The sequence below is a fragment of the Terrapene carolina genome, unplaced genomic scaffold (genome assembly GCF_002925995.2).
Source record: "Terrapene carolina triunguis isolate 2854851 unplaced genomic scaffold, T_m_triunguis-2.0 Scaffold261, whole genome shotgun sequence".
NCBI lineage: Eukaryota > Metazoa > Chordata > Testudines > Emydidae > Terrapene > Terrapene triunguis.
This window is the reverse complement of record NW_020664612.1, coordinates 1,181,235-1,197,967: the sequence shown is the minus strand read 5'-3', so window position 1 is coordinate 1,197,967 and position 16,733 is coordinate 1,181,235. Positions and strand designations below refer to the sequence as shown.

Below are 16,733 nucleotides of genomic sequence, written 5' to 3'. Positions count from 1 at the left end.
CTGTCATCTAAGAGAAGGAGAAGTCCTTTCCTTAGGAGTTCGATACAAGCGTAAACCTGGGTGGTGAACAAAAGTGCAAGATCCTCGTGGGTGTACATTGGCAGGAGTCCACTGATTTCAATGGGCTGTTCTGATTTACAGCAGCTGGAGGACTGGCTCACTGTCTCCTCAGAGGGGCTCCTCTTGAGGCCTCATCTGAGTTGGCTAGTGAACAGCATTTGGCCTGTTGTGCACTGAGTTTTGTTCTCTGCTATGACTTGTTTTTGCAGGTGACATTGTGGGTCTTTATGAATCTGCTGGTCAGGGTGATCCACTTTCCACAGGAATTGTGACCCGCATAACCCCCAAATCGGTTACCGTCGCCTTTGAGGAGTCTCGAGATGGCCTGTTGAGCTTGGGCCAAGAGAATTCCTACCGCCTGCTGAAGCTAGCCAATGATGTCACCTACAAGAGGCTGAAAAAGTAAGCTGCTGCCTGCCTTCCATATCACTCACACCCTCAGACAACTCCCCTGGCTCCTCATTCAGTTCAGGATCCAGTTCAGAACTGCTTTGCTTTTTTAGAAAACCCCCCAGGGACTTGCCTTAGTTTACCTCACTGATCTGATTCCTCTCTCTCCTCCCACTACCACATTCCCTCTCTGTCCTTCCGTACACTCTTGCCAATACTGATGAGAGACCTTCTCTGCTGCAGCTTCTGCTGCCAGGAACTTCCCCCCTGCCTCCTTCCACCTCATTATCTCTCCATCTTGTTTTTAGATCTCCTCTGAAAACCTGTCCTTTCCTTCTCACTGTACCTTATAATTTTTCTCTGTCTGTCGTGTAACTCTGTGATTAGATTATTTATCTCTATAAAGCATTTTCGGATGCAGTTTCTGTGAGAGACACCTCGTGAGGTACTGCTTCAGCGAGTACCACTGTGAGGGACACCTCGTGAGGTACTTCTTCAGCGAGTACCACTGAGGTATTAGTTGCACAGTCCCTGTTCATGGGATGTGTACTACTCCAGCCACTGAAGCTGTACCCTGTTAATCTTAATACAGGCCTAGGTGCTCTGACACCTGTCTGCACTATAATGCATGACAGTTGCCCTTTTTAGAATGGGAAGTTTATTCACATGCCAGGTCTCTGTGTGCTAGGGGGAGGCGCAAAGGCCCAGAAGGACAGCTTCTAGCTTGACAACCAAACCGAGGAACCAATTGCTAGTGGAGAGGGGCCCAGACTAAGCCCTCAGGCCCGAACACCCTTGGGAAAGTCCCACTTCAGATTTGAACTTTGTGGCTTGGATGGTTAGAGTCCCTTGTGAGGGAGTGAATGTTACTGTTGCTCACCAGGGTTTCTGGATGATCAGGAGCTTCTGAAGGAGTCCCCTTTAAATTTGCAACCTTTATATTCTCTTCTTTGGCAGAGCTTTAAACACACTAAATCAGTATCAGTCTGGTCCAGCATGCAATCTTATTGATGTCCTCTTCTTTTCCTCTGATCCAAGTGCTCCCGGTGAAACAAGTAAGAACTCTTATTTCTCTTTCTGAAAGTGGATGTAATGCTGGTGGAAGGTGTTGGGTTGATAGTTCTGGAGATTGAAGTCCTCTGCCCACAGATCACATTAAGGAACTTGTCCAAAGTCACATGGGAAGGCTGGGGCTGAGCCAGGGATAGAATCAATTTCTCCTTAGTCCCAGTCCAGGATCCTATTCACTAGCTCATCGTTCATGACCCATTATGCAGTGCCCAATCAATCCCTGCCCTAGCTCATTGATTGAGAATTATGCTATCCCTATTGCCCCTCCTTCTACACACTGGCGGAGGTCCTGTTTGTTGTCCTTCCTGCCACAACTTCCTTGCGCTCTGTGCCTGCAGCTATGTTTTCTTTCATCTTGATTACTTAGCTTCTTTGTACATGAGCATCACGCATGAGCTCACATTACCCCTTTTCACACAGACTTTCATTCGTACTTTTTAACTATGCCTTGGAGTAGATTTTTGGTGTAATGTACTGAGAATGAAGAATAACATTAATGGGAGTCGTGCATCTATATATTCTAAGCACTGTGCTTTAACTGAACCATCCCCCAGTTCCTTCCCCTCTTAGCCTTTTGGATATTCAGGGACTCTGATGTATGTCAGATTTTTATATTAAATAAGTGCATTAATTTCATCCTTGTTTGGATGTGTCATTAATGGGGCCCTACTAAATTCACGGTCCATTTTGGTTAATATCATGGTAATAGGATTTTAAAAATAGTAAATTTTATGATTTTAGCTATTTAAATCTGAAATTTCACAGTGTTGTAATTGTAGGGGTCCTGACCCAAAAAAAGAGTTGTCGGGGTGTGTGTGTGTGTTTGTCTCAAAGTTATTGTAGGGGGAGTTACGGTACTGCTACCCTTACTTCTGCGCTGCTATTGGCAGTGGCGCTGCCTTCAGAGCTGGGCAGCTGGAGAGCGGCGGCTGCTGGCCGGGACCCCCACTCTGAAGGCATGGTATGGTATTGCCACCCTTACTTCTGCGCTGCTGCCTGCAGAGCTGGGCCCTCAGTCAGCAGCTGCCACTCTCCGGTCGCCCAGCTCTGAAGACAGCAGCGCAGGAGTAAGGGTGGCATGGTATGGTATTGCCAAACTTACTTCTGCACTGCTGCTGGCGGGGCACTGCCTTCAGAGCTGGGCACCCGGCCAACAGCCGCTGCTCTCTGGCTGCCCAGCTCTGAAGGCAGCGCAGAAGTTAGGGTGGCAATGCCATGACCCCCCTGTCCCCCAATAACCTTGCAACCCCCCCTGCAACTCCCTTTTGGGTCAGGCCCCCCAATTTGAGAAACACTGGTCTTCCCCATGCAATCTGTATAGCAGAGGGTAAAAACACACAAAAGACCAGATTTCACAGGGGGAGACCAGATTTCACGTGCTTTTCATGGCCGTGAATTTGGTAGGGCCTAGTCATTAACTTTGCATTTCCTGCATGTTGGCAGAACGACCTCATTTGAAAAAAAAAATAAAAAATTATCTATGAATTGCCCAGATGTGTAGAGACTGTGCAGATTTCTTTTTTACTCCCAGTCATTGAGTATATTGATTAATATGCAGATTGAGCTGCATTAATCAGCAGAATTGTAATATGACAGCTGTGGCATATCACCCTAAAACACCAAACCACAGTCACGGGCAAAGCATGTCTTCCATTTATATCTCCAGTATACACACTTTCTGCTTAAAGAGGGAGATGCTGCACTGACCTGGCTTTGAATAATAATGACCTTACTTTATATAATGCCTGGAAGGCGCTGTGCATCCTCTGCTCCCATTGACTCAAGGTGTTGAGGGTGCCCAGTACTTGGCTGGGTCAGTCCCATAATCATTAGGCCCTCTAGCACAGGGGAGGGCAAACTATGGTCCGTGGGCCAGATCCAGCCCGTCAGGGCTTTCATTCTGGCCCGCGGGATTGCCAGCCCCGTGGTGCAGCGGGGCTAAGGCAGGCTCCCTGCCTGCCCTGGCCCTGCGCCGCTCCCGGAAGCATGTCCTTGTGGCCCCTGGCGGAGGGGGCTCAGAGGGCTCCATGTGCTGCCCTTGCTTACAGGCACCGCCCCCTGCAACTCCCATTGGCCGGGAACAGGGAACCACGGCCAATGGGAGCTTCGGGGATGGTACCCGCAGGTTTGGGCAGCATGCAGTGGAGCCGCCTGCCCCACCCCACCCCCAGGAGCCACTGCCGGACATGCTGGCTACTTCCAGGAGCAGTGCGGGGCCAGGGTAGGCAGGGAGCCTGCCTTAGCCCCACTGCACGCCACTGCCACCCCAGAGCTGGTCGAGGTAAGTGGCGTTGGGCCGGAGCCTGCACCCCCTCAACCCCTCCTGCACCTCAACCCCCTGCCTTGAGCCCCCTCCTACACCCCACTCCCCCGCCCCCCGCCCCCCGCCCCCCCCCGCCCCCCTCCTGCACTCCAACCCCCTGCCCTGAGCCCCCTGCCGCACCCCTCCTCCACTCCAACCCCCTGCCCTGAGCCCCCTGCCGCACCCCTCCTGCACCCCAACCCCTTGCCCTGATCCCCTTCCTGCACACTGCACCCCCTTCCAGACCCAGCACTCCCTCTTGCACCCCAACCTCCTGCCCCAGCCCTACATTCATGGCCGTACATACAATTTCCCCGCCCAGATGTGGCCCTCGGGTCAAAAAGTTTGCCCACCCCTGCTCTAACATGACCTGAAAGAAGGGGACTTCAGCAGCCGTGTCTTCTAACACTGTTTTGATGCATTGGTTCAGGAGCAACTTGGTGAAGAGTGCCACCTACTGAATCCCGGATCCTACTTCCTTCTATTGAGAGCCCGCAGCCTGTGCAGTGACTCCCTGTGGGGCTGCACAGTCACTGGCTTTATTTTGTGGGTTACCCTCACTGGCTAGATCTGTGGAGCTCTGCGATCGATGCCAAATATACATCTTAAAACATTTGTTTTGGCCTAAGCAGGAAAAACACAAATCTTTTCCAATCTTGTTTGTCAGTATCTGTGGAAGGAGACTAGACATCATCTTTACAGAGGAGGAGGAGGAGGAGCAGCAGCGCAGAGCAAGGCTGATTATGCAAATGACACTCACAATTGAGGCTGAGCTTGATAACATGCCATCTAGACTTAAATCAGTGTGGAGGAGGAAATGAGCATGACAGGAGGCAGTGAGGCGGAAATGAACAAATAAGTGGTCTGATCCAAAGCTCGTTGCAATGACCAGAAAGACTCGCATCAATTTCAGTAGGCTTTGAATCAGGCCCAAAGAGAAAGTGAGGCTGGAAGGCAAAGTGCAGTATACAAGACTTGCTCCTATAGCCTTAGAATTCTCTCTCTTTTTCATGGGGAAAGAAGGTTCAGAACTTAAATATAAACACTGACCAAACTCCTGTCCTGTCTTCTATGATCACTAGATCATCAAGGCCCCATGCAGTTTCCAAGTGATGCTTTTTATCTTAGACGGGGATAAGATTCTACAAACAGCAAGGAAATGTATATTGAGAGAATTCTGTGTCTCACAATTGTGCTTTCTGACACATGACCAGGGCCGTCCAGAGGGGCGGGCAAGTGGGGCAATTTGCCCCGGGCCCCTCAGGGGCCCCCACGAGAATATAGTATTCTATGGTATTGCAACTTTTTTTATGGAAGGGGCCCCCGAAATTGCTTTGCCCCAGGCCCCGTGAATCCTCTGGGCGGCCCTGCACATGACTGGAAAAATGTTAAATCATTTCATGCCCCTTTTCTGACGTAGCAGAGCATCTCCTTTAAGGACCAAGAGTACATCTTTTGTGAATCAGAAGATGCAATTATCTACAGGGATAGACGCATCAAAGATGCTTCATGTGCTAATGCTGAGGCTGAAAATTTGGTCAAACTCGGGAGTCGATGTCAAGTGCATGACCGAAGTGTGGGTGGAGCGTAGGGAGCAAGAGAGGTGTAGAAAAAATGTAGGCAGGGGAGAGTTCTGCAAATGGGAAGAATAACTTGTACTTAATATTGAGGACGAAGAATGGAATCCAAGGAAGGGATTCAAGAAGAGAGGAGATGTGGTCAGAATGGCAGGAGAGGAATATGATTTTTGACCACAGAACTTTGAATAGACAGAATGGGGAAGAATTGAGCTGCAAGGAGGTCAGAGAACAGGAGATCCTAAGGACCAAGATGATAAATAACAAACGCATGGAGCAGGGTTTCATTAGTGATAGAGCTGTAAGTGGGGTTGGGAGGTATAAAGCTTAAGCTATATAATATCCTAAAAATACACATGCTGCAGCAGCTCAGTGTGAATGTCAAATGATGTTCACTAGCAATATTAAGAGACAGAGTCCGATGCGGGGACAGTAATTTCTTGTTCCTGTAGGTATGTCAGCAGCTAGGCAGAGTCCTCAAGCTATTGTGTGCTTTCCTTGTCGATTTCTTTACTGGACTGATTCCTGGCATATAACCTCTTGGCCTGGAGAAGAAATCTTTTCCATTTTGCAAAAGATTAGTGAGGCTGGTTTTCTTTTGAAATTCTACCAGAGCACAAAGAAATAGAATTGTAATAGCTTGAAATACTCTTTTGTGCTACTCAAACTGGTCAATGGGTTTAAGTTATCTTCTAATGAAATGTACTGTGATTTACAATGTGGTCTTAACAGCTTTTGTTATTTTGAGAACCAATGTGTAAACTGCCAAATACTGTGGCTTAAGGATCTATATAAGTGGCTGCATATGTCACACACAAGCTAGGCCTGGTTAATCCATTTCCCAGCTGATTAGATGGACAGTGAATCCAACAAAGCGAATCGTAGCCTGGGCAATGTCCACACCTACAAGCTTACAGTGGCACAGCTGTACCGATACAGCTGGGCCGTTGTAAGAGCACTCGTGTAGCCGTGTTATGCCGACGGGAGAGAGTTCTCCCGTTGACATAATAAAACCAGCTCAACAAGCGCCTCCCGCTGATGTAGCGCTGTGCACACAAGCACTTATGCCAGCAAAACTTATGTCACTCGGGTGTGTGTTTTTCACACCCCTGAGTGACAAAAGTTTTGCTGATATAAGTGCTAGTAAAGACAGGTGTAATCTTGGCTGGAGTGTTGTTGTTGGCTGGAGTGTTGTGCCCTTTCTTTCCTCCTTTGTCGCGTCTCTGTCTCATGAGCATGTCTGTTCTCAAAGTGAGCTGTGGCTTGGTGTATGGTGTGGAGCCACTGTGTTCTGTTCTGTGCCAAGTCCTCCCAGTTTGTTGGGTTGATACCTCCCTTTGTAAGATGTACTTTCAGTATGTCTTTGAAACGTTTCCGCTGCCCTCCGCGAGCCTTTGTTCCCTGACTTAACTGAGAGAAGGGTACTTGCTTTGGGAGGCGAGTGTCAGGCATACGTACACAGTGGCCAGCCCAGCGGAGTTGGTATTTCATGACCTGCACTTCTATACTGCTGATGTTGGCTGCAGAGAGAACGCTGATGTTAGTGCGTCGGTCTTCCCAGCTGATCTGGAGAATCCTCTTGAGGCAGTGCTGCTGGAACCACTCCAGCCACTTGAGATGTTGTCTGTAGGTTACCCAGGTCTCACACCCATGGAGAAGGGTTGGGATTTTAAATGCCTTGTAAACCAAGATCTTGGTACCTGTTTGTAGATCCCTATCATTGAAGACTCATTTGAGTAATCTTCCAAAAGATGTGCTGGCACAGCGGATCCTGTATTCAATTTCTGTGTCAATGTTGGCTGTTTGGGAGAGGTGGCTGCCGAGGTACGGAAAATGGTCCACATTTTCCAGGGGTTCTCTGCTGATGGTGATTTGTGGAATACGAAGAGTAGTTTGTGCACGTGAGGGCTGGTAGAGTAACTTGGTTTTCCTGATGTTGAGAGAGAGAGAGACCCAGGCGTGATAGGCATCTGCAAAAAGATTTAGGGTGCTTTAAAGGTCAGCCTCTGTGTGTGCAAGAATGACACAGTCATCTGCATACACAGTGATGCCAATTCTCGTGATCTTAGATTTTGTTTGGAGACGTCGAAGATTGAGGAGTTGGCCATCCATATGATACTCAATCCCGATTCTGTCAGGAAGGCGGTCGCGAGTGAGAATCAGAATCACGGCAAGTTAAATGGAGAAGAGTGTTGGAGCAATGACACATCCCTGCTTGACATCTGTGTGAATGGTGAATGGTTCGGTCTCTGAGCCGTTGCACAAAATGGTGGCAGTCATCCCATCATGGAGTAGTCTGATGATGGAAATGAATTTCTGTGGACAGCCAAACCTACACAGCACCTTCCACAGGGTATCACGATTGATAGATTCAAAGGCCTTGGTTAGGTCGATGAATGCCATGAACAGTTCCTGGTTTTGCTCTCTGCACTTCTCCTGAATCTGTCCTGCCACAAAGATCATGTTGGTTGTGCCTCAGGATGGCCACACTGTGATTCGAGGAGGAGCTCCTTGGCAAGGGGGAGGAGGTGGTTTAGTAGGATCTGGGCAAGAATCTTCCCTGCGATGGAGAGGAGGGCAATACCTCTCTAGTTCCTGCACAACGATTTGTCCCCTTCTTGAATATTATACCTGTCACTTCTGTGGGAAAATCTGCATGGCAAGAATTGGGCTCCTCAGCCACTTAAAAACTCACCAATGAACCCCCTTGGCATACATCCTCCTTGTATCGAGGGATAGCCGAAGAAGAAGCTGCTAGTGTAGACATGGCCTTAAAGTAATTAACAACAGTCAGTTTGATGTTGCACTGCATAAAGAAACAATCACTCGGCACATAATGGTTATAATAATAGCAATTTAAAGCAATTCCACCAAGACTCATAGTGATTTACAGAGTTGTTGACAGTAGTCTGTGCGCTGCCCTTCTCTCAGTCCCAGTGTCACTAGAAAATCCCAGCCACCAGTAGTGGAATGAACTCCAGTTCAGTAGCAACAAGGCGCAGGGATATCTCCCACCAGAATTCCAGCTACTGAGGCCTAGTGCTAACTTCCTTTCATTTTTGAGTTTCTTTGGGCCTCTTCCTTGAACTTTGGACACACTAGGCTTGCATCAGCGGTCTTATAACTTGCATTTCTACCTCTGCTGTCTTACTGCTATTGCTGTTCGATGCTGGGCAGGCATTTCTACCACTTCTGGCTGTGATCTTTGTAGAGTTCGCAAGCTGAGCAGGGCCAGACCTGGTCAATATTGGGAGGGGAGAGCTCTGAGGAGCAATTCTGTGCTGAAAGAAGTGTTGTTGGTGATTCAGACGGTGCTTCTTTGCATGCACCAGCATGGTATTAAGGAACACTGGGCTAGAGGAGGTGCTGCCTCCCTCGTGAGATGGAAAAGCTGAAATTCTGACGATTTGAGGTTGTTTTAAGATCCCATGGCACTCTTCTGAAGCATAGGCATGATTAGGGCCTTAGCGAGGCAGAGCTAGGCCCCTCTTGCTTCTGCCCCTGCTTCCCCCACAAACCAGTCAGGGTCTGTCAGGTCAATGCTATCACCAGTGCACTTTATTTATAGCTCTCTCTCTCTCTCGGTTTGTTTCAGCCAGGCTTTACAAGCAGCAGACCAGAGCCACACCCCCCGCCCCCATCTTCCCAGCCCTTTTATCGCCCCGACTACTTAGGCTGGCAGCTGTTGTTAGTTGCCAGGCAGACACAGGCTTATTCAGCCAGCTTCAATCTACTCCCCTTAATTGGAGTGTGCGTGGCAGGGGGCTGATTAAACCCCAGCACCCTGTCACAGGGCCCTACCAAATTCATAGCCATGAAAAATGCATCACAGAGCATGAAATCTGGTCTCCCCACTGTGAAATATGTGTTTTTGTGTGCTATACAGATTTCACGGGGGAGACTAGTGTTTCTCAAATTGGGGGGCCTGACACAACCTTGCGACTCCCCTGCAACTCCCTTTTATTTTACTTCAGAGCTGGGTGGCCAGATAATGGCGGCTGTTGGCCAGGCACCCAGCTCTGAAGGCAGCGCACCGCCAGCAGCAGCACAGAAGTAAGGGTGGCAAGGCAATACCATACCATACCATGCCACTCTGACTTCTGCACTGCTGCTTGCAGCGGCTCTGCCTTCAGAGCTGGGCTCCCGGCCAGCAGCCACCGCTCTCCAGCTGCCCAGTTCTGAAAGCAGCGCCCCGCCAGCAGCAGCACAGAAGTAAGGATGGCATGGTATGATATTGCCATCCTTACTTCTGCACTGCTGCCTTCAGATCTGGGCAGCCAGAGAGCAACGGCTGCTGACTGAGGGCCCAGCTCCCGGCCAGCTCTGCCTTCAGAGCTCAGCACCCGGCCAGCAGCCGCTGCTCTCCAGCTGCCTAGCTCTGAAGGCAGTGCCGCCGCCAGCAGCTGCACAGAAGTAAGGGTAGCAGTACTGTAATACCCCCCCCAATAACCTTGTGACCCCCCTGCAACTTCTTTTTGTGTCAGGACCCCTACAATTACAACACCATGAAATTTCAGATTTAAATAGCTGAAATCATGAAATTTAAGATTTTTCAAATCCTATGACAGTTTATTAACCAAAATGAACTGTGAATTTAGTAGGGCCCTAGGCATGATAAACCCTAAGGGTACGTCTACACTACCCTCCGGATCGGCGGGTAGTGATCGATCTGTCGGGGATCGATTTATCGCATGTAGTGTAGACGCGATAAATCGATCCCCGATCGCTCTCCCGTCGACTGCTGAACTCCAGCTCAGTGAGAGGCAGAAGCAAAGTCGACGGGGGAGCGGTGGCTGTCGATCCCGTGCTGCGAGGACACGAAGTAAGTGATTCTAAGTCGATCTAAGATACGTCAACTTCAGCTACGCTATTCTCGTAGCTGAAGTTGCATATCTTAGATTGATTCCCCCCCGTGTAGACCAGGCCTATGTCTATGGCAAATCCCAGTGTGACTAATTACATTCATCTCTAAAACAAACTGCAGTTACAGCTGGATAGAGCAATATCCACTTCCCATCCTAAACTACAGTGTGTTATTTATTGATTTAATTTTTAGTTATTTACACTTCTAATAGTGCCTGTCCAAGCCTACAGCATTGTAAAATGATTGAAACTGCAACCAGGAATAAAGATCTTTAACACAAACACAAGATCTTTCAGAGAAGCTACAACTATAATGGCTCATGCAGTAATCTAGGGTAATATAACAAGCAGCTTTTGGACATAATATGCCCAGATGAAATAAGTCTATTGCAAAGACTAACCCTTCCTCAGAACAGTTACAGGAAATCCCTAATTCTGCTGCTTCCAGGGAAGCCTGTGAGAATAGATATTCCTAATGGCAGGCTCTGAACTTTAAGAAGTCCTGGTCTTGTCAAACCAAATAGGCAGCGAGCTCGAGTCTCCTCATGGAGAATGCCCTGCCAGGATCTCTCTCCCTTTTAAAACAGCTTGATCCCTTGTGCAGCTGTGGCCCAAACCGTTTAGAGCTTTCTAAATAAACCCCACACTTAATTCCAGCTGTTAAACAGCTGCTCAATTACACCCTAGAGGTGGCTGCGTTTCAGTGTGGTTGGAGTGATTCCTGTGTGTATATGCTGAAACTAACAGGGTTTTGGAGTTCTTTAATGTGCAAGGCGATAAATTACACTATTATCCACCAGGGGTCAGCATTGTGCTATTAGCTGTATGCAGCTAGGGCAGTCACCTGGAATAGGGCTTCACGTCCTTGGATCACTCAAACTTCTTTTGTGAAGAATTCCATGTTACAGGCCTAACTATGCAGTTGCACAGCAGAGGGTAGCAGAATCTGTTGCTTTTCCCTTGAGGCTGTCCAGGAGAAAGTGGGAAGAGTAGGTGGGTCACCCAGGATCCTGCTGCTATCTTGATCAAAGGCGTGCCACAAAAGAATCTGTTTTGCTGACCTGGTCTGATTGTGAGCCAATGCTGAGCACAGGCTGGCTGCTGCATTTGGTTGTGCGGTTGTTTTGCTACCCACATTCAGCTCATTGCTTTGGGAAGAGCTTGTGGATATCTCGAGCAAGAAAAGGTGCTGCTGAAATCCCAATTGAGTTTTATTGCTCGAAGAGTACGTGGTTTAAAGAACTTATTTTAAAAGGCAGCGCTGATTAAGGGCAGAAGCTGAGCCATCAGCAGAAGTATGACAGAACCGCTGAAGATTTACTGCAGAACTTTTTCTAATGTTCTTGTGGGGTAATTCTCAATTTACACCAGACTGTTGTTGCACTCTTTCACTTGATGAACCCCAAATATACCATCTCTCTCTCTAGTGCACACTGGATTTACATAGTCACCGCACTGCTAATCTGTAGTATCTGTGAAGGAGTCAGGGAGGATTGCAAAGCACACTTTGGAGTAGGAAGCTGCTGCCCCATGCAAGAACCCCTCCCATCTTTGTATGTGTCCAGTTGTGACATGCCCCGTCTAAGCACTCATTAGGAACAGAGGAGAGCATCTTGTTCTGGGTTAAGCCCCCCATGAGCCCTTTTTTAAAGTCATTTAGGTGCTGTCAGGTTATAATGGAGAAGCTGAATGGAATCTGTTCTTCTACTAGTACATGTGTGTGTCTCTTTAATGTCACTACAGCTATGAGTATATGTCAATGAATCCCTCAGGTTTGAGAGGCCTCCGGACGTTGAAAATTGAATTCCTTACATTGGTGAGCAGGTACAGGAGTACTTCCACTGACTACAGTGGGATGACTTCATCACTGTCAGGGGTTTGCAACCTGGCCCTTAGCGTTCGAAGGGATCTGGGTAATCACATGCTAGAGGGATACCATCCCACTTCACAGGCTCCTTGTGTAACTCTTCCTACAAACTGCTTCCTCATTGCTCTGACCCTGAAAAGGGTTTTGGCTTGTCCCAAACCAGGGCTGCAATGGCGATAAGATTCCAGCTTCTCATCTGTGTGACTCACAGCCACCAAGCCCAGGGGTGCTGGGTGTGTGAACAGGCCCTTGCACACTCTGTCTATTTGTTAGGATTAAAATTTGCAAGCAGAGCACTGATTGGAAGAGAGGCCTGACATACATGTATTCATTTCCCCTATGTACATGAGGGCCTAAGTATGCTGCCAGGTCTGATTTCAGGCTATACCTGGAAATTCTTAATTAAAAAAATAATTCTGAGCAGCTCTTAAGAACAACAGTCTGCTCATAGATTGAAGCAGATCAGCTGAGCTCTGTGCATTTCATGGCAGATATTCTGAGCCTAAATGATGTATGGGGAAGAGAAATAAGACAAACAAAGAGGACATAGCAGCAGTCAGAAAGCAGCAACTTGGTCAGCGCAGGCAAGTGTTGTGTCAGGAGAAGGCCAGCTGGCCATGGCAGGAACTAGAAAGGAAGATCTTCCTTCCGAGTGGAGCTAGGGATGAAAAATTCTTTAATCAAACTAACAATCTGAACAATCAACAAAAAGTCCAGGCCTAAGCTGGGAATGAACTGGGGTCTGTTCTAGAGAGACAAAACCCACCACCCCCTCCATTCCATTTCCCAGACTGGTTAACCTCAGAGAGACCTGGAGAGGTTTCCAAACCTGACTCGCAGGGGACACCTGCTCCACAGGCTTCCTCCTTCCACTCGCCATATGGATGAGCAGTCTGTAGCCTGAACTCCCTGCCACTCAGGGTAGGTTCCTCCCCTCTGTCTTTTGGGCAGCCTGTAGTTTTCTGGCCTTTGGGAACAAGTTCCTTCTGGATCTACAAAAGGGCTCCTCCCTCTCCTCCCTCCGGTCTCTCTTCTTGGCCCTCCTGGATCTTCTGTCCAGCTGGAGAATGCTCCCCTCTAGGCTTGACACGTCTGGCAGGTGTTTTGGAGTGGCCCACACCTCAAGCCCTGTCTGCAGCCGAGACCATGGAACCCCTTTCTGTCCTGGCTTAATGTGCGGTTCCTCCACCCCATGCCAGTGACTGATGGCTGCTTGGTACCCATAGTGAAATCAACTGGTGGTCTCAATGCACACAAAATATTCTCAACATTTACTCCTTTTTAGTGGTCGTAGAGTGAGGCTGAGGACTGAATGGGCTTGGGGACTGGACCACCTTGCCCTTGTGAGCGATGGCCCCTCTAAGTAAGCACACTGGCAGGGGGGAAGAAGCTGGCACTGTCTCTCCTCCTGATGTGCCTGCTCCATAGTGCATCTTTTGCCAGCATGCAATTGCAAACGCCTGTTCCTGTTTGCCAAACTAAAAAAAAAAAAGCAATGACTCCTACTTACCAACTGTTCCTCTTTGTGGGAAATGCCTCTCATTTGGGAGCTGATTTTTCCCTGTCCCACAGAGACCTGATGTTCTTCTGCTAGTTACTGTAACAGGCTCTACCCTCAAAAAAAGCAGAATAAGACCCATGGAAAATAAACCATTTTCTTCCCCTCCCCCTTGAAGCCTTTTGAGCCCCCTGTGTTATTAACCTGTGCTCAGGAGTTTTAAAGGTGGGCACCCTAGATGGGAACTGTGAGGTGGCAAAGTGTGTACCAAAGGGAAGAACATCATTCAACCTGCCAATATGCCAGGGCCTGATCTAAAGTTCATTGAAGATGGAAAGTCACTTTCAATAGACAGTCTCCCACTGACTTCACTGGGCTTTGGATCAGGCCCTAAGTGAAATTAATGAATGACACCAGGCAAAAGATGGTGCCAGGAACCTACCTTATGTGGGTTTTCATCCATCATTTTTGTGTGTGTAAACTTCAGTCTCATGAGTTATCTTTTCTGTGGTAATTAATTTGCAGTAATAACAAGGGAGATTAGCAGCAGGATTATGTGGGATGAGAATAAATTTGGTTCCAACTCAGAGAAATCTGAGCGGTATAAAGAGAAATAAACTGCTTGTAGAAATAAGAGAAGAATCCCATATTTTGAAATTAAGAGCACAGTCAAGACGAAAGTCACATATTAGTTTTCCTTTTCCTGTGTTGCTAGTAACATCTTAGATAATTAGAACTGAAAGAGATTTGAAAATCTAATTTTCTTTTTCACCATTTATGCTGTTTGCTTAGGGTTGTGCAGTGAAACTAGGCTGGTCTGTTTTACTTTTGTGTACAGCCAGTGTAATTTTTCTGCTTGTACTGGTTGCTAACACAATGCTCTTGTGTGTGGATTCAATAACCAGCAGAGGAATGATTAAATTAAAAACAAAATCGTGAATTTTTTCTCACTGAATTTTTAATGTTATCAAAACATTTCTGGTCCCTTTAACAACAACAAAAACCCTTTGGTTTTCCCATAAGTAGACTGCTCCTTTAAATGCTATCCAGTGCAGCAGTGTTTTGATAACAAGCTATCTGGAAAAATAGTACCCATTCCCTCTGAAGCATGCCCAAGATAACAAAGCAAGGATGATCAGGAAAACGCATGTATCATTTTTGAAAGAAATCCAAGTTTCAAGTGTTAGTCCCCAGGGTGTTAAACAGCTTGCCTTGCTCGCTAGAAATGTTATTCTCATTGTCAGCCTGATTCACGCCAGCTACCAAGAACATCTTTTATTTGTACTTGTGTATTCATTCTTTTGCAAATGCCCAAATGTGTAGCTGACATCTGAATGATCCTCTTGCTGTTTTCACAGAGCCTTTAAAATTCTATAATGAATCGCTGGATGTCTCCCAGAGGGAGGCTGTTTCCTTCTCGCTGGCACAGAAAGAACTTGCCATCATCCATGGACCACCCGGCACTGGCAAAACCACTACCGTGGTCGAGCTAATACTTCAAGCTGTGCAGCAAGGCCTGAAAGTGAGTGAGAGATGCCAGAGGGATCTAGGGATATGCTTATTTTGCTAACTAATCAGACACATTGAGCTGTGGAATTCTTTATTGCTGCCCATCTCTGCTGCATTCCACTGCAGCTTCCATGTTGACTCACATACCAGCAGCATTAGTTGGGGGAGTTGATATTAAAAAGAAAAAAGTGTGTGCGTGCGTGCGTGCCAGCCAGTGCAGGGGTGCTGGAACAATTTGTGTAGTGAGGGTGCTGAGAGCCATTGAACCAAACTGCAAACCTGGTATATAATGGAAACCACTTCAAGCCAGGAGGTGCGGCAGCACTCCTAGTTCCAGCACCTATGCGCCAATGGCTTTGAGTGATGTCTCTGATGCATTGGGCAGCACCTGACACGTTTTACCCCATGTACCAGGTCCACTTGGAAGCAGTGGCTTAAATTGCTTGAACACTATGATGATGGGCACTCTAGCAATGCCTGGATTTGTATTCTTTATCTTACAGTCATAGCCAGAGTTCCCAACTAAGACTGGGGCCCCATTGTGCTTGGTGCTGTATGTGCACATAGTCTAAGAAAGTCTCTGCCCCAATGACTGCAGTCAGCGTGATATGACTCCCCCACAAACATGAATGGTTTATTCTCGCCCACCCATATGAGGTAGGGTAGTGTTGTTTTCCTCGTTCTGCACATGGAGACGTGAGGCACAGCGAGATTAAGAGACTTCCCCAACGTCACACAGGAAATCGGTGGCAGAGGTGGGAATTGGACCCCCCCCACATCTTTTGATTCCCAGTTCTGTGTCTAACCACAGGACCACCCTTCCCCTCCAGCTGGTGAAATGTCACATTTGTGGGCTGTGTGAAATGGGGGTGGCTTTCCATATTTGCTCACTAAATATACACTGCTATAAGTTTTATAAAACATTCTAGTTCTGAATCCTTATGAAATGGTGATTTTTGGCAACAGTACACATCTATCAGGGGCCAAGAAGCCAGCTCTCGTCCTACTATGGGGTTCTCTTGAGAATGTTAAGTCACTTGCATGGCACCCAGGGAAGGGGGAAAGGGGGAGCAGCATATTGAGCAGGCACTAATCGTCTTCAGAGAACCCAGGCTTTAACACCTGAGAGAAAAGGGACCTATCTGCTTTAGCCAACCAGTCCATAATTCTAATGCTAGTGCTGTAGCTATAGTATGTGCATTTACATGTTGTCATTTGCATTGTTTGAGCATACAGGGTGTCTGTACTTTGGAATCAAGGGCCTTGTCGACACCAGAGATTTCCCCCAATTCTAGCCATTGGCTGAAACCAGGATAAGTTCTTCTGGTGCAAGTAGCAGCTTCATCTGCCTGTACTGTCGGTTGCAAATATACAGCGATGTGGATGGCTGGAACTGGGGCAAATCCCAAGTGTACACGGGGCCTAAATGAAGTCTGAAGACATAGACTGTAGGTAATTGTTTAAAATCTTGCACTGTTTTGTGTTGTGTACATGCGTATTTCCAGCAGTAGTTTGAAACTACAGAGATTTAAACTGTTGCCTTTCCTCTTAGCTGCATTCAGAAAATCACCTCTTCCCTCCTCTGTGCACTGGTGA

The 16,733-nt window shown here is 47.6% G+C and overlaps 1 protein-coding gene across 1 annotated transcript in view; it reads left to right on the top strand.

Annotated features, from left to right (window-relative positions):
* Window positions 1-16,733, top strand: part of IGHMBP2 (immunoglobulin mu DNA binding protein 2) — a 168,283-nt gene that overhangs the window by 9,608 nt on the left and 141,942 nt on the right. The window contains exons 3-5 of the mRNA XM_024201381.2: window positions 270-462; window positions 1,408-1,505; window positions 14,987-15,150. Coding sequence (XP_024057149.1) covers window positions 270-462; window positions 1,408-1,505; window positions 14,987-15,150 — 455 coding nt within the window. The remainder of the gene's footprint in view (window positions 1-269; window positions 463-1,407; window positions 1,506-14,986; window positions 15,151-16,733) is intronic.